This window comes from Halichoeres trimaculatus, unplaced genomic scaffold (genome assembly GCF_033239565.1).
Source record: "Halichoeres trimaculatus isolate MK-OKI-2021-1 unplaced genomic scaffold, fHalTri1.1 fHalTri1_scaffold_11, whole genome shotgun sequence".
NCBI lineage: Eukaryota > Metazoa > Chordata > Actinopteri > Labriformes > Labridae > Halichoeres > Halichoeres trimaculatus.
This window is the reverse complement of record NW_027437189.1, coordinates 21,614,095-21,636,152: the sequence shown is the minus strand read 5'-3', so window position 1 is coordinate 21,636,152 and position 22,058 is coordinate 21,614,095. Positions and strand designations below refer to the sequence as shown.

The window sequence follows — 22,058 nt, the reverse complement described above, 5'->3', positions numbered from 1 at the left end:
GGAAGTCTTTAAGTGCACTCAGCATGAAATTGAGACAATTAATTATGAAACTTGTTTCTCTGTTCACCTTTAGATGAACTGTCTTTTTGTTTTCCTTGGCACATCTTTTTAACTACCTCGCCTTTTGACTTTCACTTTTGGATGTAAGGCAAAGTGTAATTAATTTTCAGATAAGCAAGGGACTGATCCTTGTTGGGTTTCATTGCAGACTGTGCAACACTGTTTTGCTTGCTCCTTCTTACACAAGAGTAAAAACAAGACAAAGACATTTTGATAGTTTGTCGTGCTATGACCTAAAGAGAAATTTTCAACATAACATCATGTGCAGTGGGGAAAGTTTTACATTGTTTCACAGTTGCTCTATCAAAATTAATGTTACTGTATATTGAATCTCCTTTTTGAATAAACACTGACCCTTTGTTGGGTATACAGCATCTGTATGTAATATAAAGGCAGCAATTATAACAAGTTGTACTTTCAGCAGGGCACAAAAGAAACCTTCAATTTTGAAAATCTACCAGTTCAAAAACTCACATTTTGATGGATATTCTATGTCAGTATGGTGCTACAAATGACTGGTTTATTTTTATGATTTCTAGTGATCAATAATTGGATAATTAAAGACTTGCAAATACACTAATATAATTATTTAGAGCCATTTTATGTAGCTTTGAAAACATACACAGTTCAACAGGAAGTTAACCATCAATGTCAGCAGTGGTTATACTTAGTTTCACCTCAGGCAACTGCGACAACAGATAACTGCCTGCATGGAGCACTTTGGGTTAGATTTCTTCAATAGATATGATGAAATGCAATAGCTCCTGAAATAGCAAGTAGACTACTTTTGTTTCCCTTCAGTCGATGGCTTCCTTGACTATCCCAAATGTCTCCAGTGCTTTAACCAGGCCCTGGGGTATTCCCAGCCTATACATCCTGAACAGTCTCCACCAGATGGCCTGTGCTTTCTCCTCTTGTGCCGTGATGGAATGAAAAGATCGGCTAATTAAACAAAGTCCCATATCCATGTGAAAGAAGCGTGAGAGTCCTCGGGGAGAAGAGCTGCATGCAAATCAATCCCCACTGCTTTGAATGGTGTCCAACAAAACAACACTTCTCTGCAAACCATACAAGCCTTTATTTCCACAGCATATGGACACACTAAAAAGAAAGTCAGAAACAGAGCAAAATGTGCAACAATGGGGGGATTTCTGTTGATATAAAACAGTCGTGTTTGGAAATACCTCTGTTAACAACCATATCTTGGACTTGTAGAGAGTAAAGACTTGAAATGATGTGACCTATCTAAACAAGAATAGGATGTTATACTCCTTGTATTCAGGATGATGAATGAGAACTTGATTTGGAAAAAAGTATAATAAAAAACATACAAAACAGTCAGCCCCTGAACAGTAGAAGCATTCCCTTTACAAATACTCGTCAACACAATTTTAAATAAAAATTGGTGGCCAGTCCCTCATTTGAGACAAAACTGTGACAGAGCTTTTATATGTCTTTTCTAAATGCTGTTTTTTTTCACTTTTGTTCCCTGGTTTGCGTGATTCCTTTTCTGCAGATTAGTTTACACTAAGACAAGTGTCCTGTGTCTGTGTCTCTGTGGTCTTTTATGTGTAACACAGCAGACAGTGAACTTAAAGATAGGGCCACTCTGGTGAGATACTGCAGGGGCTGATGGGAGCCTGGGAGCCTCACTGTTCAGACGTCTGTGTTCGTCTCAGGTTGTCCTTCACTCTGACAAATTCTGGGATCTTCTGCTGGTTTTCTCGCCGCCTTATCTCCTCCTGCTCATACTGGGCAAACAAAGAACACATTTACATGTTCAAAGAAGCAGGAGGTTTGCAAATCAAAATGAAATAAAGTTAAATAAAGCCAGAGTGCATTCTTCAAAGCAACATTAACTTCATCCTGTGTATGCAATGTGAACTGTTCTTTGTATGAGATGGCTCAGCAAGTTTTCAAGCCTCTCACCTCCTGCAGTTTTTGCTGCCTCTTACGGAGCTCTGTCTGTAGATCAGAGGGAGCCGTCTCCTCCTCTTTGTGCAGATCCAGTCTGCGCTGCTCCAGCACTCGCTTCAGTTCTGGTTTCTTCTCCGGTAGTAGGCCCCTGCACGGTCAGTCAAAGGCACACACACTCACTGCTCTGCTGTAATGCAAAGATAAACAACTGAAAATAAAAGTGATAGAGGTGTTTTTCTCTACCGTTTATGGCTTAGCATGAGCTCTCGGTGCAGGTGATGGTAGCTTGGTGTCTCCACCGAGGAACCGTTCAGTTTCCTGGGGTGAGTGATCTCATCACTGCCGCAGTCTGCTGTGGACTGACGGTACAACAGCCCATGACCAGCATTGGTCTCTGAGGAAACCAAAACAAAACAATTTCCTATATGATGACTTGAATGTTTAACTTTTAAAACTAATAACATTTACACTTGTTAAAATTCTGAAAGGCCTCTCAGTAGGGGGGTTCCTATCTTGTGAGTATTTCATTTCAGGAAACAATAAAAAAAAAAGATTAAACAAGTTACTTTGCACAAGACAAGACTTATCCATCTTTTTTAAACAATACTTTAAAATAAATTTTAAGTCATTCAATTTAACTGAAATACATGGAAAAACAGTCTTTTTCCATGACACGTTATCTAACATTATATAGTTCCATCATTCATCTATTAGTTATGAGTTTAAAACTCAATTAATCTCATCTCTGTATGTTCTGGTTAATTACTGACCGAGTTTATGAGGCTAAATATATGAATGGTTGCGCTAAAATAATAGCATTTTTTTTAACCTGCTGCATCATCAAACCTATACTTACCCTATCATAATTTTAAAACAAACAAATCTTAAACATTATTATGCACTTGTTCGGTTAACATACCTTTTCTGAGATGTCCAAATCCTATTTTCTATTCGTAGAGAAGCATTAACAGAGGAAAGAAAAGAACACTGTTAGTAATTAAACAGGTTGTTGATTACACAGACACTAGCTGTGACAGAGACGTTAATTCTGCTGCACCTCGCTGTCAGTGCGCCTTATTTAATTTGATCTTCACCTGATGGGACAGAGGTCATAATTAGATGACGTAAGAGATAAAGGGACAATGCCCTGCTTAAGCAGGTGAGGTGGGTTTACTTGGGGGCACAAAGGTGATGTAACAGTAAATTTGGACTGACAGTCATTGTCTTTGGCAGAACATCACAAAACAGTCGGCAGGAGGTTAATCAAAAAGGATGTAAATATCTGAACGGGTTGCAATAGTAGACAAACAACATAGGGTGGACTCTCAGCCTCAGGTCTCACTGTAATACAAGGGGACAGGTACCTTGAACACACCCACTGAAACCAGATAACATGGAGGGGAGGGACACATCGAAAAGGTAGAAGCTGGTAGATGTAATTGAACTGTGATGCCTATCTCAGATAAAGTCAAATCCACCATTAATAGCAACTGAATATTTCTGCTTTACACTGTTTTCATGCCAGGGTTCTAGTAGCTCAGACCTGTCTTTGAGATCGTGCCTTTTGCTGTTCCTGTCTCCGGCCTAAGCCTCCAAATCTTGTCTAACATTTGGCCCTGCAGAGAGGTTGAGCTGGGAGATAACCTGACATGACAGAAGCCATTGTTCCAGTCAGATCCTGTGGGGCTGGGATGGATTCCAGCAAAATCACTCCACCCGATTTCCAGAGCGCTCTGAATTGTATAATCGTCAGAAGTCAATGTTTACATGCAACATATGGCTCTATTGTTCTGATAATAAGCAGTTTTAAGACATCGTGGAACTTTTAGTTAAAACGAAAAAATGACTCTTACTGTAAAACATACACATGAATCATATATGTTTTAAAAGCATTTCACTTTTAACCACAAGTAAAATCAGTGTCATTAAATAATGGGTGGGGATGTTGTTTGGCATAGCATTCAAGTATTCTATAAAATCTTAATCCAAAGATTAAATTTTGAAATCAGATTTCATATGGAGACTCATAGACTAAAAGTTTTCCATCTGAAATGTTTCTAAATGTGAGAATAATAGATTTAACCTACTAAATAATGTTGTGTCAAATGTTCACAACATATCTATATTAGGTCCCACTATGTGGCTGTATCGCTTGTATAAACAATCTGGTATTGTCTCAACAGTGAATTTACAGAGACTGTACGGATTAGATTAAGATTTTTTTCTAGAATATAAGGTTCCCACAAAGTACAGCTTTACTGGAATAAAAGTGCATGTTCAGTCTAATCTATCCAACCCACTGACAGATGGTCACCACAACAGGCAGGGGTTAGGTTAAAGGACAACTCCAAAGACTCACTTTTTTTGCAGCTGACCCCTCCATGGCAGGACGGTGGAGGTCCTTAGTTTCTGTTTGGTCACAGTCGCCCTCTTCTACTCCATGTTCATAGAATCACACCTCCTCACATAGTCTCTCTGTTGTCTTTTCCTTAGCAGCATCTTAGTCCAACATGTCTCTGTTGCTGAAGGATCCTCCAACTCTGTGCCAGCCTCAGTCAATAGTGGTAGACACTGAAATCTTGTTACGCCATTCAAGATTACCTCACAACCCCCACATGGAATACAAGGCTAGATTAGTTAATTGCAGAAGACACAAATGCAGCTTAAATCCAGCCTAGCACGGCACTAGTAACATTAAACTCTTCTACCACCCAGCCCATTGATGCTGACAGACACCCCAACAACAACAAAAACAACAGCAACAACAGCTCTCAGGCAAAGTCAACATACTAAGTACATGTCAAACAGTGAGATCTTTTACTCCATGTTATGTAGATGGGATATTGGGCTAAAGCAGATAGCTGGTAAGGTCTTTCAAGTGCAAAAACATCTAAGTAATCTAATGAATGTAACACATAAGATGGATAAGAGGATTCAAACGACAGGACAAACTTAAAAATATGTCCTTTGGATATGAATAAATCTTTATTTTTTGTATAAAAAAGTACTCAAGTATGTCTACTAGTACATGCATGCACTTGTTGTTTCATTTAAAGAATCATCAATTTTGTGGAGGTATGATATTCAAAATGTATGGTGGCTTTATCATTGTTATTGTAGTACATAAAAACTAATAATATATTTTGCTCTACCAAAACACTCTGATGTTGTATAAAGATGGATAACTTTGTATGATATGGTGATAAAAAAATGTAATAATATTGAAAACATAACTTGTTAGAAATTTTCCGAAGAATTTATCATTTTTATTCAAAACAGCTTAAAATATGCAGTTAAAGTTTCAAAGAGTAAATAAAATATGAACAAGAAGAATTTAAGGGTGGGAGTTTTTCCCAAGAATGACCACATGGAGGCGACATACTGCCGTGCACTGGTTTCAATATCCCATGATTCAATGCGGCCCCTTCTACTTTTAAAAGCTGACCCGGAAGTGACTCCCCGCTAAGACTGAATGGTGTGAGTGTCGAGCGAGTGTGTGAGAGTTTGGCGACTGCTTGTTCGAGTGAATGTAAGGTGTGTTTGAAAGTGAGTGAGTATTCTGTAAAACCTACACCGTGATCTTATTTGATCTGGTCTGAGTTTGGCTCTGCTCCGATCGGAGATGATAGGAAACATGCTCTCGAGCCTTCGTGGCGATGAGCTGCTTGCTTGAGAACCTACAGGGCCTCCACGCTTTATGTTGTGGTCAGAGATGATGAATTGATCAGATATACTAGTTCTGGACGAGCTTGGGTCAATCTCAGGCTCTAAAGAACCGTGAGTAAAGAAGCGATTCTGATCTTATCACAACCGACGAGCACTGCAAGGCCCTTGTAGGCTTATTTGATGAACGTCTGGACGGTGATGGCGATAATGTGCTCATGTCTACTGATGTTGTCCGACGTATTCTTTAAAAGAAAGCTATCGTTTTTTTTTTGTTTTTTTTTTACATTTCACTTCACTGTGCGCAGACGATCAGAATAACTTGAAGTTGCCTGTACCACCGAGTCTGTTTCTGTGTCGGTAGTCGTTGGTACACGTGACCTGTGTGGATCCAACTAACATACAGTGTAGAGTACACCGTTACTGAACACGTCGTGCTCAGGACAATTTTTTTTACTTATATACATATACTTCACAGTGTACAGCTGGCCCAGGGGAGACGAGTTGTAGCCTCAACAGGCCGCTTGTCCCAGCTCTGTCCTCTTTCTGCAGTGATTTAGGTGGTGGGGGAGGTCAAGGGCCATGCAGAGAGGATAGCATCAGTGTTGTTGTTGTTATCCGGGTCGAGGGCCTAACTCAGTGGTTCTCAAATGGGGGTACGTGTACCCCTGAGGGTACGCGAGGGCACTCCAGGGGGTACGCAAGATTCAAAATGGTATATTCAAAAAATAGCAACCATCCCTTTAACACAATTTATTCAATCAATGTTTGAATCCCAATAAGTTTAGGTTTCCTAAACTGAGTACTTTATCCAATAGACACTAATAGTACAGCACTGTTTTACTTTTTTTTCCAACCTAAACTAATTTACACTTTTTAGGGGGTACTTGGCGGAAAAAATACATGTCATAGGGGGTACGCCACTGAAAAAAGTTTGAGAACCACTGGCCTAACTTAACCCTTGTATGGCATTCGGGTCTGTGGGACCTGTTTTCATCAAAAGAAAAATGAAACAATTATTTTTTCAACCTGAAATTTATTGGCTTTGGCTCATGTTTTGTGAAAAAACAAAATCAAAACACATTTTCTCTGACCACATACTTATACCCTTGAACCCTACACATTTATATTACATACAGGGTGTTTGGGTCCACTAGACCCGGGGCTCATAACAGTGTGGAACATGTAGGTCCTGTGTACGCCCACTCTGTCTTCCTCCTTTCTGGGCGCACTGATAGTGTTTTCTGCCCCTCCTGTTCCTGCACAAAGTGTGTGTCTAAGTGTCTGTGTGTATTTGTGCGTGCATGCTTGAAAGTTGAAACAGTGTTGAAAATTCAACACCTCTTACATTCCCGCACATTTTCCTCTTTTGTCTTGCGAGAACCAAACTTTTTTTCTCATACACTATCCCATAAATAGACCCATAAACACTGGCTAAGTAACAACAATACCAATACCACACAAGGGTTAAAGAGGAAGTTTATAATGCTGGATGTTCAGACAAAAGGTGGGCAGATTTTCAAACCTCTACATGTAGATATTCCTTGATCAAAGTTTTAGGTAATATTTCAAGGGCAGAGGCTTGCACACCCAGCCTAACAACTTCCCAAAGCCTTAAGATTGGACAGCTTCTTGTTTCCTATATTAAAGGCCAGATCAGCTGCTCATCCGCCATACTGTCGCCACTCATATATTAATGATAAATGGCAGCAGGTGTCAGCACTACTGTTTAAATGTTTGATGAAACTTTCACAGAAACTTGAAAAACACTCTTCTTGTCTAAACCCACAATAACACGTTTAGTGTTACATGTTTTGCACTCCCACAGACCCACCTGTCAGTCAGACAGAATTGTGACTGTACGTGAGTTTCCTACACATGTCATAGAAAAAACTAGTTTAAAGAGTCTCAGAAATCCTATGAAGCAACAAGAAAACATGCAAATTATCAAAGCTCATCCTCATGCATTTCTTTTTTATTTTTTAACTTTTATATTAGGTTAGACTTTTTCTGCAGAGAGAAGTCTTACTTCTTCTTTTTGGAGGAGTAGTATGCCAAAAATGTGTGAAAGAATAAGATAAACTAGGGGTGGGCAATTTCAGAGCAAATTCTGGATGATGAGAATCTGAGCCCCTTTTCAGCATTACCTGGCAGCAAATGCTGAATGTTGAAATGCTGACCCCCATTTCCACTTTCAGTATAACCTAGCAGCAAATGATGCATATTTAAATGCATGGCCCATATTAGCATTTAGTATTACCTAGTGGCAAATGCTGACTAATGAACAGCCTAACCCCATTTTAACAAACATTACCTGGCTGCAAATGCTGAATGTTGAAATGCCTGGCCCTGTTTTAACAAGCATTATCTGGCAGCAAATGCTGGAAGATGAAATGCTGAGCATCATTTCAACATTCAGCCTCACAGTTAATGCTGAATGAAACAGTTTTAAAAAAAGTTACAAGCTGCTTGACAAAGAAAAAACCCAATACAGTTGGGATGTCTGTTGGTTGTTCTACTATAATAGTTTAGACTTCTGCTGCAGGGAGAAGTTTTAGCTCTTAAGTTTTACCCATAATTTATTTTCTGAATCTTTAATTCAAAGGAAGAAAACCGAAGCTCTCGGAGTAAACCTCTGGTGTGGTATGTTTCAGGAACTTCCGATCCAATCCAGCCTTCTCTGTAGATCACCTTTCAAAAAAAAGTTACAATCTGCTTAACAATAAAAGACAAAGAAGTTAATATCACATAAATACAACAATAAAACAATTCATAATACAACAATAAAACAATTCATAATACAAGAAAAAACAATGTAAGTGAAGTAAAAGGAATTACGGTAAACAGCAATACGGTTCCGGGGACCTGCTTGAAAAGATGTTATAAAACCCTCCTTGTGCTTAGATTTGGGGTGACTTGGTGCTCTTCTATTTTAGAGGTAAAAGTTCTTCAGCATGGAGAAGTTTTACCTCTAAAGTTTTTTTTTCTGAATCTTTTCATCATAGGAAGAAACCGAAGCTCTCGGAGTAAACCTTGTATTTGTGACTTAGTAAAAGGTCTTATATGTTCCTAGCTTTTTCAGGAAAAAGCTACGAACCTATTAGACAAGTTCACAGAAATACCAAAAGAGTATACCAAGTCACACTAACAATCACAAAGAGCCCTGTAAGGTAAGTCCCCAAAGGTACCTCCAAAAAGGGCTCAAGAGTATTTCTAAGACGGTCAAGGAGTCTTCTGAACCACCTGGTGGATCTACGTTTTTTGGGTTTTGACGGCTCTTTAGATTTCCGCGCTGAATTGTCCTTCGGAGGGGTGGGTGTTCTCTCCTTATCTTCTGTCTGGTCAGCAGGCTTTGGTGTCTCTGGTTTGTCCTCTGTTCCTCTCTTCGGCTGGAGATTCTGGATGTCCGATTTCCCCTCAGATGTTGGAGCTGAAAGCTCTTTTGGAGGTGACATTTTGGCCTCCATTTCCGGCAGCTGGTCAGCAGGCTGTGGTCTCACAGTGGGGTCTGGTCTTGTAGGAATTTCTGTTCTGGTCTCTGGTTTCTCCTCTTTTTTCATGATTTCAACTCGTCTCAATACAGGACACTCATCAACTCTGTCACATGTGCAATGTAAGGGCTCGTTATCTTTGGCGGAAACCCTCAAGCCGCAAACCAAGCCTCTACTGCGTAGCTCCTCCTCGTGGAGTATCCTAAGAGCCTCCTCTCTTGATGGGGGTTTGGGCCTGTCGTCCAGTTCAACAACTGAAATATTTTCTGGGTCTAACTCAGATGAATCTGTAGAATCCTGGCCGGCCCACATTAGCTGGGTGAAAGATAACGCCATTCTTTTAAAAAAGGACATCTTTTAGAGTATGGGTGGCAATAACGTCAGAGTGTGCGTGGTCCAATCCAAGTCTAGCTGTAAAATGAAAAACCAGTGTCTGGGTGAAGCTGTTTGGAAGGTGACTTGAGGGGACAGATGCAGAGATTAGGGGACAGATGCAGAGATTAGGGGACAGATGCAGAGATGAAGGGATACTCTTGTATGTCACATCACATTATGACATCATCAACATTCCATGTGTTGATGTCTGAAAATTCCAATTCAAAATAAACTTTATCAGCATGAAGTTTTAAACAATAACAACAGCTGTCAAAGCCAGTATTCTGATACAAGGATTGAGAAAACATCAAGTAAACACATATAACGAGCAAAAAGAGTAATTACATCAATAAAAATTAATCAAGCAATAAAAAGATAACAAAAATAGACAAAAATGATCTATATTTTACATGGACAGGATGTTTTTGTTACCTAATAACACACGATTAACTGTCTAGAAATAGAAATAGAAATAGAAAATACTTTATTTATCCCCGAGGGGAAATTCTGGAGTCACATCAGCATTTAAGAAAACAAAAGTAAGAAAGTGTATAGAAAGTGCAAAAAGGTCCATATGAAAATAGATGACGACTTCCCGTCCACCACTCTCCAGCCCAGCCACTCTCCACCTCCACAGGGTCCAGGACTGAGCCTCCCCAGCAGTCTGTTCAGTCTCTGTCTCCTGGATCCTGTCTGCCTACAGCAGGCGAAGCTCCTCCAATGTGGCGCAGGCATCCGATGTCAGCTCTGTCAGCCACGTCTGTGAACAGCACGATGCTGCTGGGCTAGCACGGCTCGTCCATCCCACCAGAGATAGATCCCATGTTCCCAACAACGATGGACGGAAGGACAAGTCCACGTCATCACCTCCCAGCTCACACCCGAGAACCAGCACATCGTCCTCACCTCCTGCTCCTCACCTTGAGGGAAATCATCAAGCCTTACACTAGTTAGCATTGACATGCTACAGGCTGCTAACAGCTAATTTCACATGTAAACAATGCAGCCATGGTTACATGTAGGGTCTCCAGACAAACCCAGGAGAGTCTGGATCTGTTCCTCTTCTGAGAGATTAAGAAATTACAGTTACAGAGCCGACAGACTCTCTGAGACTCTAACCACTGATTTCTGTACCGACCAGTTTGAACATCCAGCTAATGATCAGAGAGTCTGTATTAAGTGAGCAGAGGCTTGCTGAAAAAGCCCACTCACCTTACCTTACCTGGGTGCCGGGTACGCTCAAGTCAAATCCCAGGCCAGGTCTGAGTTTGTGTATGCAGGTTTCATGTCAGTGGAGAGGGGTGCGGCGAGGGAAACCCGTCTGTGGAGGAGAGTTATGAGCCCAAACATTTTCAGAAATCAAAACGGATGTTCTTAGATGAATACTTAGATCCTTGAATTAGATATGACACTAAGAATGCTTCTAACAGTTGGCATATTCATACCTAAAGAGGAAAACTCCAGTACCATCAGCCAGTTTAGAAGCATTGCCCTGCTCAACGTTGAGGGGAAGATGTTCTTCTCTGTCTTGTCCAGGAGAATGGTCAACGTCCTCATGGCAAATGAGTACATTGATACAAGCTGCCAGAAGGCAAGAATCCCTGGTTTCCCTGGAAGTGTTAAACACTCCTCCATGATTTGGGAACAAATCCATCATGTGACGAGGGAGAAGCAGGACCTGCACGTTGCGTGGCTAGATCTTGCCAATGCGTAAGGTTCAGTTCAGCACAAGTTGATTGACTTTGCCTTGGACTTTTTTCATGTCCCTGAGTGTGTGAAGAACATCATCACCAGATGCTTTAACAACCTGCAGATGTGCTTTTCACTGGAAATCTGCACAGCTGGATGGCAACGGCTGGAGCGAGGAATGGTCATGGGATTTGCCATCTCCCCCATCCTGTTTGTGACAGCCTTCAAAGTCATCCTCAGAGGGGTCAGGCAGGTTGTCGGAGCCATCAGGCTGCCATCAGGGGAGAGGCTCCCACCGCTAAGGAGCCACATTCCAGAGCGGCTGTTCATCTGAGCAGGCAATGCCAGTTACCCCACTGGACACAGCGTTTTCAACCTGACACCAGAAATGATCATTTGATAAGAATATATTTGAGATATAACAAAAGACACCTCAAACTTTCACAGCTTTCTTACTGTTTTTTCTCAGTCGCTGTGATACACTTCACAAATGGTCCCTCAACATTTTCAAAATGATTTCTCAAAACATTTGTACAAATAGCAAATCACTATGGTTACCTGCCAAAGCCAGCCTCTTGTTCAGAATCCTTTGTTCATCTCTCAAAAATTAATATCTGTGTCAATGAATAGAATAGAATAGAATAGAATAGAATAGAATAGAATAGAATAGAATAGAAAATTCTTTATTTATCCCTGTGGGGAAATTCAGGAACATGTCAGTTCCATCAAAATGTCGAGTCCTTGTGTCATTATGTACTGATAAGACTGTCAAGTTGCTTAGTCATGTTGTCAGTAACAGTGAACATTTTGATGACAACTATTGTAAATTCTAAGTTACACCTTGGTGTATGTGAGAGAAAGATTTTAAGAGACTGGGCAAGATATGTATTTTACACTTTTATGGTTTTACTGTTGCACTGCAATTTGTTGACAGACCATGTCATTGTAAAAAAAAAGAAAGGAAAAGACTGCACTGCATAGAACAAAAAAGCAGAAATGTAGACATGGGACAGTTTCTTTAGGGAAAAACTGTACATGCAGTCCTGTAAAAATTTCAGACTGATTTAGAATTCTAAATGTTGTGGAGGCTGACACTAGTCAACAGTGACCTATTGTCATAAAGTTTGATCAACATGACATAACAGGAAACACCAGAGAATTGTCTGTCATTAAAACTGATGTAGCAAATCATTTACAACTTGTTCAAAGAAATGAGAAACTGCTTTTTTTGATGTTCACAAGTGACACAATGATGTGAAGATTGAACAAATAGTTATGAGAATTTTAATTCTGATCTGAGAAGTGAACCAAAGCAACTGAGAAAAACTGTAAATGAAAAATATTGCATTCATTAATATCAAACTTTACCTAATTATGTACCTACCTTTTGAATATTTCCCACACCAGGTGATCAAGTGATTAGAATTACTGTTATAAATAATGTATACCTACCATTACCTTACCTTTACTGTACCTCTTCCTGCTCCGCTTACCGTACCTCTTGCAGGCCTTACCTACCTTAATTTTATTTACTTACCTTGTTCTGCTGTACCATTAAGAAATTTGACCAGATACTTAGCTTGCAGGTTGTCACAACCTCTGTAGCTGTGTATATATTCAAAAACACATGTTAATAACACAGAAAGTGCAAAACATATTCAAACTTTAAGTATTCATACAATGAATCAATATCACTTTCCTCAAGTGGTGTATCACAACAGCTAGAAAACTACCACTTCAACTCCCACTATATCCATGAAACACTGTAATACGACCTAACGTGCAGACAAAATACAGTGGAGCTAATAATTAGTTCAAAGTTTCAAATGTTTCAACTTACAACCTTTAACATGTATTTCATACATAAAGGAACATATTACTGCCTCTGGCTCCACCATTTTTAATAGTACAACCCTTTGACCACAATCTACTTTAAAAAATTCTCTTCAAGATTGGAACTTCTAAACAAGCAGTCGCTTGGTTTGCCGACTATTTAGTAAATAGGTTACAGTGTGTTCAGATGGCTGGAGTTAGTTCTCCCTTTCTTGAGGTCACAAAAGGCGTCCCACAAGGCTCAGTCTTAGGACCCATTCTGTTCACAATTTATATCAATGATTTGTGTGCAAACTTGCCAAATGCGTCACATCATCTTTATGCTGACGACTCTCTAATTTACTGCTGTTCACAGTCAGTTGCACAGGCATTTGAATTCTTGCAAACTGCTTTTGATGTAGTGCAGATTCGTCTGAAAAACTTGGAAATGGTTTTAAATGCTGATAAATCTAAAATAATGCTTTTTTCAAAGGCATCTGTTCCCCTGGAGGAAATCCCCTCAATTAGAACTTTCCAAGGTAAAACCCCAGAGCTGGTTACCAGCTATAAGTACCTCGGATTAACTATTGATAGGGACCTTTCTTTCAAAGTGCATATGAAAAATCTACTTTCTAAACTTAGGGCAAAACTTGATTTCTTCTATAGGAACAGGTCGTGTTTCTCTCTCAGAGTCAGGAAACTTTTGGTGTCGGCTACTTTTTTGCCGGTTCTTGATTATGGTGATGTTGTGTATATGTCTGCTTCCACCACCTGCCTTCAGTCCTTGACTCCTGTTTACCACTGTGCTCTGAGGTTTATCACAGGTTGTAGTCGCCTCACCCACCACTGTGAACTGTATGCTAAAGCTGGCATGCCCTCTTTGGATATACGGCGATATACACACTGGATGACTCTGGTTTATAAAGCTCTTCTTGGCCTGGGTCTATGCTATTTAAGCACTTTTCTTAGGAGAAATAAAAGCCATTATGCTTTACGGTCAAATGACATCTTGTATCTTTCTGTTCCACGTGTATGAACTGAAACAGGAAAAAAAGCTTTTCGTTACTCTGCTCCTTCTACTTGGAATGCCCTCCAACCTGAACTGAAACTGACTGAACTTGTTTCTTTGGAAGTTTTCCGCTCTACCCTGAGAAACCGACAACGTGAATTCATTCAACAGTGCCTGTGTTCTTAAATTGTTTCTTATAATAACTCCTGCATTTTATTGTTTGTATTCTAATCTCTGTTGCTGTACTCTGTTTTGTCTACTGTGACATGTGTTGCTGCCTCTCTTGGCCAGGTCGCCCTTGTAAAAGAGGTCTTGACCTCAATGGGTCTTTTACCTGGTTAAATAAAGGTTAAATAAATAAAAAATTCTTCAGTAGTGATAAAAATATTGATAAAAATAGTAATGATCAAAAGAAGAACAAAGTGTTTGACATCTACCTCCCACAATATTGCGGCTGCATGACTGCACGGCCGTCCCAGTCCAGCCATGCAGGGGCATCCGGTTGTCTCCACAGCTCCGCTAGCGCTAACTAACACCCATGCCGAGTGGCTTGCCCTACTGGCGTGGCTCGGGTTCACGTCTGCTTTTAAAAAGACAAACTCACCCTCTGTGTGCAAAAGTACACGACCGACCAACTTTGCCGCTATGAAGATATTGGTATGCCTCTGTGCCCTTGTAATTCTTCATAGCTGCACCATCGACGCCGAGGGACAACACAAAGTAATTAAAAATGTCACCATATGACATCTCCGGCCACTTTCTCATGTCATCCACCCACCGCAACATGGTGGATGATGGGGGAACTTGAGATCGTCGTTTCTCCGTAGTCGAACAGAATCGGCCGTTGCTGTCTGCGGGGGCGGCGGGGGGGGGGGGGGGGCTGTCGGTGTATGAACGGCCGGTTCAGGTGCTGCAGGTCTGTCAACGGCCGGTTCTGCCCGACGGCGGCTGCCACTGGTCGAACCGGCCGCCAACGGACCGGCCGTTCTGGACTTCTACAGATCGTCCAGATGGCCAGTCTGCCCCTGGCCTATGTAGACATGTTTTTATTAACAATACTACACAGATGTGCTTTGACTAACTAAGTTGTACACATGTGCTTATTGTTGGGGTATGTATTGCAGGACACTTGAGGGGGGCTGGGGATTCCTGGGATTTTATGGAGCACCCAGAGTAGGCTAATGCAGCTCATCCTGCTACATGTGTAGAGCACCTTATTTATTCAATCAATGTTTGAATCCCAATAAGTTTAGGTTTCCTAAACTGAGTACTTTATCCAATAGACATTAATAGTACAGCACTGTTTTACCTTTTTTTTTTCCAACCAAAACTAATTTACACTTTTTAGGGGGTACTTGGCGGAAAAAATACATGTCATAGGGCGTATGTCACTGATAAAAAGTTTGAGAACCACTGGCCTAACTTAACCCTTGTATGGCATTCGGGTCTGTGGGACCTGTTTTCATCAAAAGAAAAATTAAACGATTATTTTTTCAACCTAAAATGTATTGGCTTTGGCTCATGTTTTGTGAAAAAACAAAATCAAAACACATTTTCTCTGACCACATACTTATACACACACCCTACACATTTATATTACATACAGGGTGTTTGGGTCCACTAGACCCGGGGCTCATAAAAGTGTGGAACATGTAGGTCCTGTGTGCGCCCACTCTGTCTTCCTCCTTTCTGGGTGTACTGATAGTGTTTTCTGCCCCTCCTGTTCCATCACAAGGTGTGTGTGTAAGTGTCTGTGTGTATTTGTGCGTGCATGCTTGAAAGTTGAAACAGTGTTGCAAATTCATCACATTCTACTCTTACATTCCCGCACATTTTCCTCTTTTGTCTTGCGAGAACCAAACTTTTTTTCTCATACACTATCCCATAAATAGACCCATAAACACTGGCTAAGTAACAACAATACCAATACCACACAAGGGTTAAAGAGGAAGTTCATAATGCTAAATGTTCAGACTACAGGTGGGCAGATTTTCAAACCTCTACATGTGGATATTCCTTAATCAAAGTTTTAGGTAATATTTCAAGGGCAGAGGCTTGCACACCCAGCCTAACAACTTCCCAAAGCCTTAAGATTGGACAGCTTCTTGTTTCCTATATTAAAGGCCAGATCAGCTGCTCATCCGCCATACTGTCGCCACTCATATATTAATGATAAATGGCAACAGGTGTCAGCACTACTGTTTAAATGTTTGATGAAACTTTCACAGAAACTTGAAAAACACTCTTCTTGTCTAAACCCACAATAACACGTTTAGTGTTACATGTTTTGCACTCCCACAGACCCACCTGTCAGTCAGACAGAATTGGGACTGTACGTGAGTTTCCTACACATGTCATAGAAAAAACTAATTTAAAGAGTCTCAGAAATCCTATGAAGCAACAAGAAAACATGCAAATTATCAAAGCTCATCCTCATGCATTTCTTTTTTATTTTTTAACTTTTATATTAGGTTAGACTTTTTCTGCAGAGAGAAGTCTTACTTCTTCTTTTTGGAGGAGTAGTATGCCAAAAATGTGTGAAAGAATAAGATAAACTAGGGGTAGGCAATTTCAGAGCAAATTCTGGATGATGAGAATCTGAGCCCCTTTTCAGCATTACCTGGCAGCAAATGCTGAATGTTGAAATGCTGACCCCAATTTCCACTTTCAGTATAACCTAGCAGCAAATGATGCATATTTAAATGCATGGCCCATATTAGCATTTAGTATTACCTAGTGGCAAATGCTGACTAATGAACAGCCTAACCCCATTTTAACAAACATTACCTGGCTGCAAATGCTGAATGTTGAAATGCCTGGCCCTGTTTTAACAAGCATTATCTGGCAGCAAATGCTGGAAGATGAAATGCTGAGCATCATTTCAACATTCAGCCTCACAGTTAATGCTGAATGAAACAGTTTTAAAAAAAGTTACAAGCTGCTTGACAAAGAAAAAACCCAATACAGTTGGGATGTCTGTTGGTTGTTCTACTATAATAGTTTAGACTTCTGCTGCAGGCAGAAGTTTTAGCTCTTAAGTTTTACCCATAATTTATTTTCTGAATCTTTAATTCAAAGGAAGAAAACCGAAGCTCTCGGAGTAAACCTCTGGTGTGGTATGTTTCAGGAACTTCCGATCCAATCCAGCCTTCTCTGTAGATCACCTTTCAAAAAAAAGTTACAAGCTGCTTAACAATAAAAGACAAAGAAGTTAATATCACATAAGTACAACAATAAAACAATTCATAATACAACAATAAAACAATTCATAATACAACAAAAAACAATGTAAGCGAAGTAAAAGGAATTACGGTAAACAGCAATACGGTTCCGGGGACCTGCTTGAAAAGATATTATAAAACCCTCCTTGTGCTTAGATTTGGGGTGACTTGGTGCTCTTCTATTTTAGAGGTAAAAGTTCTTCAGCATGGAGAAGTTTTACCTCTAAAGTTTTTTTTTCTGAATCTTTTCATCATAGGAAGAAACCGAAGCTCTCGGAGTAAACCTTGTATTTGTGACTTAGTAAAAGGTCTTATATGTTCCTAGCTTTTTCAGGAAAAAGCTATGAACCTATTAGACAAGTTCACAGAAATACCAAAAGAGTATACCAAGTCACACTAACAATTACAAAGAGCCCTGTAAGGTAAGTCCCCAAAGGTACCTCCAAAAAGGGCTCAAGAGTATTTCTAAGACGGTCAAGGAGTCTTCTGAACCACCTGGTGGATCTACGTTTTTTGGGTTTTGATGACTCTTTAGATTTCCGCGCTGAATTGTCCTTTGGAGGGGTTGGTGTTCTCTCCTTATCTTCTGTCTGGTCAGCAGGCTTTGGTGTCTCTGGTTTGTCTTCTGTCCCTACCTTCGGCTGGAGATTCTGGATGTCCGATTTTCCCTCAGATGTTGGAGCTGAAAGCTCTTTTGGAGGTGACATTTTGGCCTCCATTTCCGGCAGCTGGTCAGCAGGCTGTGGTGTCAAAGTGTGGTCTGGTCCTGTAGGAATTTCTGTTCTGGTCTCTGGTTTCTCCTCTTTTTTCATGATTTCAACTCGTCTCAATACAGGACACTCATCAACTCTGTCACATGTGCAATGTAAGGGCTCGTTATCTTTGGCGGAAACCCTCAAGCCGCAAACCAAGCCTCTACTGCGTAGCTCCTCCTCGTGAAGTATCCTAAGAGCCTCCTCTCTTGATGGGGGTTTGGGCCTGTCGTCCAGTTCAACAACTGAAATATTTTCTGGGTCTAACTCAGATGGATCTGTAGAATCCTGGCCAGCCCACATTAGCTGGGTGAAAGATAACGCCATTCTTTTAAAAAAGGACATCTTTAAGAGTGTGGGCGATAATGTCAGAGTGTGCGTGGTCCAATCCAAGTCTAGCTGTAAAATGAAAAACCAGTGTCTGGGTGAAGCTGTTTGGAAGGTGACTTGAAGGGAAAGATGCAGAGATGAAGGGACAGATGCAGAGATTAGGGGACAGATGCAGAGATGAAGGGATACTCTTGTATGTCACATCACATTATGACATCATCAACATTCCATGTGTTGATGTCTGAAAATTCCAATTCAAAATAAACTTTATCAGCATGAAGTTTTAAACAATAACAACAGCTGTCAAAGCCAGTATTCTGATACAAGGATTGAGAAAGCATCAAGTAAACACATATCACCAGCAAAAGGAGTAATTACATCAATAAAAATAAATCAAACAATAACAAGATAACAAAAATAGACAAAAATGATCTATATTTACATGGACAGGATGTTTTTGTTACCTAATAAAACATGATTAACTGTCTGGATCTGTTCCTCTTCAGAGATATTAAGAAATTAGAGCTATAAATTTTTCCAATTGGGGAAAAATATGTCTCCAATATATGTCTTATTTGGACAGGTGATGAGGAAATGGGTCTCAGTTTCTACCTGTCCTGTGTTACAGAGCCGACAGACTCTCTGAGACTCTAACCACTGATTTCTGTACCGACCAGTTTGAACATCCAGCTAATGATCAGAGAGTCTGTATTAAGTGAGCAGAGGCTTGCTGAAAAAGCCCACTCACCTTACCTTACCTGGGTGCCGGGTACGCTCAAATCCCAGGCCAGGTCTGAGTTTGAGGGGTGCGGCGAGGGAAACCCGTCTGTGGAGGAGAGTTATGAGCCCAAACATTTTCAGAAATAAAAACAGATGTTCTTAGATCAATATTTAGATCCTTGAATTAGATATGACACTAGGAATGCTTCTTACAGTTGGCATATTTATACCTAAAGAGGAAAACTCCAGTACCATCAGCCAGTTTAGAAGCATTGCCCTGCTCAACGTTGAGGGGAAGATATTCTTCTCTGTCTTGGCCAGGAGAATGGTCAACGTCCTCATGGCAAATGAGTACATTGATACAAGCTGCCAGAAGGCAAGAATCCCTTGTTTCCCTGGACGTGTTAAACACTCCTCCATGATTTGGGAACAAATCCAACAGGCAAAGAGGGAGAAGCAGGACCTGCACGTTGTGTGGCTTGATCTTGCCAATGCGTAAGGTTCAGTATAGCACAAGTTGATTGACTTTGCCTTGGACTTCTTTCATGTCCCTGAGTGTGTGAAGAACATCATCACCAGATACTTTAACAACCTGCAGATGTGCTTTTCACTGGAAAGCTGCACAACTGGATGGCAACGGCTGGAGCGAGGAATGGTCATGGGATTTGCCATCTCCCCCATCCTGTTTGTGACAGCCTTCAAAGTCATCCTCAGAGGGGTCAGGCAGGTTGTCAGAGGCATCAGGCTACCATCAGGGGAGAGGCTCCCACCGCAAAGGAGCTACATGGACGACGTCACAGTGATCCTCCAGACAGCGCCATACACAGCATGACTCCTTAAGCGTTTTGATGAGCTGATCTCATGGGCAAGAATGAAGGTAAAGGCAGCAAAATCAAGAAGTATTTCAATAAGAAAAGGAGTGCCCCAAGACAAGACCACCTTTGTTGCTGGAGGAGAGCAAATTTGACAACTTGCTGAAAAACCCCTCAAGAGTCTGGAAAGGCAGTACACTGCAGACCTGTCTGACAGACAGATGGGGAAGCAGGCTAAGCAACATCTTGCTGAGGGGCTATCAAAGATCGACCGCAGCCAGGGAAGCACCAGGTGTGGTGCTACCAGCACACGCTACACCAACGTGTGATGTGGCCACTAAAGAGCTGTGAGGTCCCCATGTCAGAGGTCAGCAGGATGGACAGCCTAGCCAACAGGTACATCAGGAAGTGGATGGGCTTGCCTCACTGCTTCTCTGACGCAGGCCTCTTTGGTTGGAACACGCTGGAGCTCCCTTTGAAATCCATCAGTCTCGGGTACAAGCAGGAGAAGGCACACCTTGTACTAGAGATGAAGAACTCCGCTGACCAACTCATAAGAAGTGCAAAAGTCCCAATCCGCACAGGCCCCAAGTGGAAAGCGCCTGCTGTAGTTGAGAATGCCATCTCCAGCCTGCAACACAAAGAGGTGATGGGGTCAACTCAGACAGGTCACGGTGGCCCAGGCTGGGCTGGTCTTCAACAGTTCTGGTCAAAAGCCACCAAGAGGCAGCAGAAGACCATAGTGGTGGACGAGGTCACCAGGGTGGAGCAGGAGCGCTTCCACATAAAGGCCATATCCCAGGGTAGCCAAGGAGCCTGGACAAGATGGGAGGCTACTGTGCAGAGGCGTATCAGCTGGAGGACACCGCAGAACAGAATAAGCTTCCTGGTCAGAGCTGCTTACGACTCCCTCCCATGCCCCTGGAACCTTACTCGGTGGTGCGGGAGCAAGGAAGGCTGTCCACTGTGCAGTACCACCAAGGCGAGCCTCCAGCACATTCTGTCAGGATGCAAGGTGGCGCTGACCCAGGGACACTTTGGGTGGTGCCACAGCCAAGTGCCAAAGCCTACCTCTCTGAAGCGTTCCAAAGCAGAGAAGTGAATCCTGCTTAAGCACGGCACAGTTGTCACATTTCTGTCACATTTTTAGTCACTATGGACTCATTTTTCACTGCAACATAAAGTTCTGCACTTCTATGAGGCCAGGAGAACCAGGGCTTAAGACAGATGTAACTCAACAATGTACGTTAGAGCATGTTGTGCATATAAGGGCTAATCACTGGATGAATCGACTTTTTAACCAGTGCAAGAGTTTAACTCATCAACTTATCAATTTTAACTCCAACTAAGAGAGAGAGGGGTGGGTGGTCTTTGAGTCTTGGATATAACATCCAAATACAGGACTTGATTTGACTTAGAAAAATATTAGAGCTCACAGGAGCAAACTTAAAGTTGGAGGATAATCAGGAGAAATAACAAGCTGGGAGACCAGCTGGAGAAAGAGTTAAAAAATGGGAGACTCCCTCCGTATTCAGGAGTGTTGGCAGCCTGTCAGCACTCCTGATCATTAAAAGTAAAGAGTTTATTTGTGACACAGATTGATAAAGACAAAAACTAAAGACATTTTCTCTTTCATTTTGGGTTACTTTAGTAAGTTTTGTAAACTCACTGAAGAATTTTAGTCATTGTTTTATGTTTAGCCTTGCTTTTATTTTTCAACAAAAATGTTTTTAACTATTATAACCCTAAAATGTTAACACAGGCATGTCTGTAGCAATTCTTTGCTTTTATTTAAGAAGCATTTTTGTTGTCTTCTTTTAAAGGTACATAAAAGAAATAACCTGTTTTGTCAAGTAGTGCTTGTTGACGTCACTTCATATTTCCAGTAACATATTTAGGAAATCATATCTAGAGTTACTGCACACAAATAAATAAATAAATAAACTAAACTAACTAACTAACTAACTAACTAACTAACTAACTAACTAACTAACTAACTAACTAAATAAATAAATAAATAAATGGTGCAACCAAATCATGTGCTGGTGCGACCAACTGAGAAAGTTGGTCGCACCAGTGCTACCAGTGAAAAGTGTAAAAAAAAAGCCTAACAGCAGAGTTGCTACAATATATTAAAAGAAAAAATATGTTTAAATCATCATCACTATTGATCCTTAGAGTGTTTTGTTAATATATTCTTTTTTATA

At 40.9% G+C, this 22,058-nt stretch overlaps 1 protein-coding gene and 1 non-coding gene across 2 annotated transcripts; one reads left to right on the top strand and one right to left on the bottom strand.

The window, feature by feature from the left end:
- Nucleotides 1-1,680: 1,680 nt before the first annotated feature.
- On the bottom strand, nucleotides 1,681-4,360 carry LOC141799446 (protein FAM107B). The gene is made up of 5 exons (XM_074681691.1): nucleotides 4,337-4,360; nucleotides 2,897-2,924; nucleotides 2,221-2,371; nucleotides 1,990-2,125; nucleotides 1,681-1,811 (listed from the first exon to the last, which is right to left on the bottom strand). The coding sequence occupies exons 1-5, from the start codon at nucleotides 4,358-4,360 to the stop codon at nucleotides 1,710-1,712; spliced, it is 441 nt and encodes a 146-aa protein (XP_074537792.1). The 3' UTR covers nucleotides 1,681-1,709.
- Nucleotides 4,361-5,465: 1,105 nt separating this feature from the next.
- On the top strand, nucleotides 5,466-5,781 carry LOC141800089 (small Cajal body-specific RNA 2). Its single transcript, XR_012599294.1, has one exon.
- Nucleotides 5,782-22,058: the final 16,277 nt, after the last annotated feature.

Bases quoted from the DNA above. Each gene is read 5' to 3' on its own strand.
- LOC141799446 (XM_074681691.1), bottom strand. From the start codon at position 4,360: ATGGAGGGGTCAGCTGCAAAAAAA. The intron at 2,925-4,336 runs GTGAGTCTTTGG...CTCTACGAATAG, and splicing joins AGGGGTCAGCTGCAAAAAAA to AAAATAGGATTTGGACATCT. The intron at 2,372-2,896 runs GTATGTTAACCG...TGGTTTCCTCAG, and splicing joins ATTTGGACATCTCAGAAAAG to AGACCAATGCTGGTCATGGG.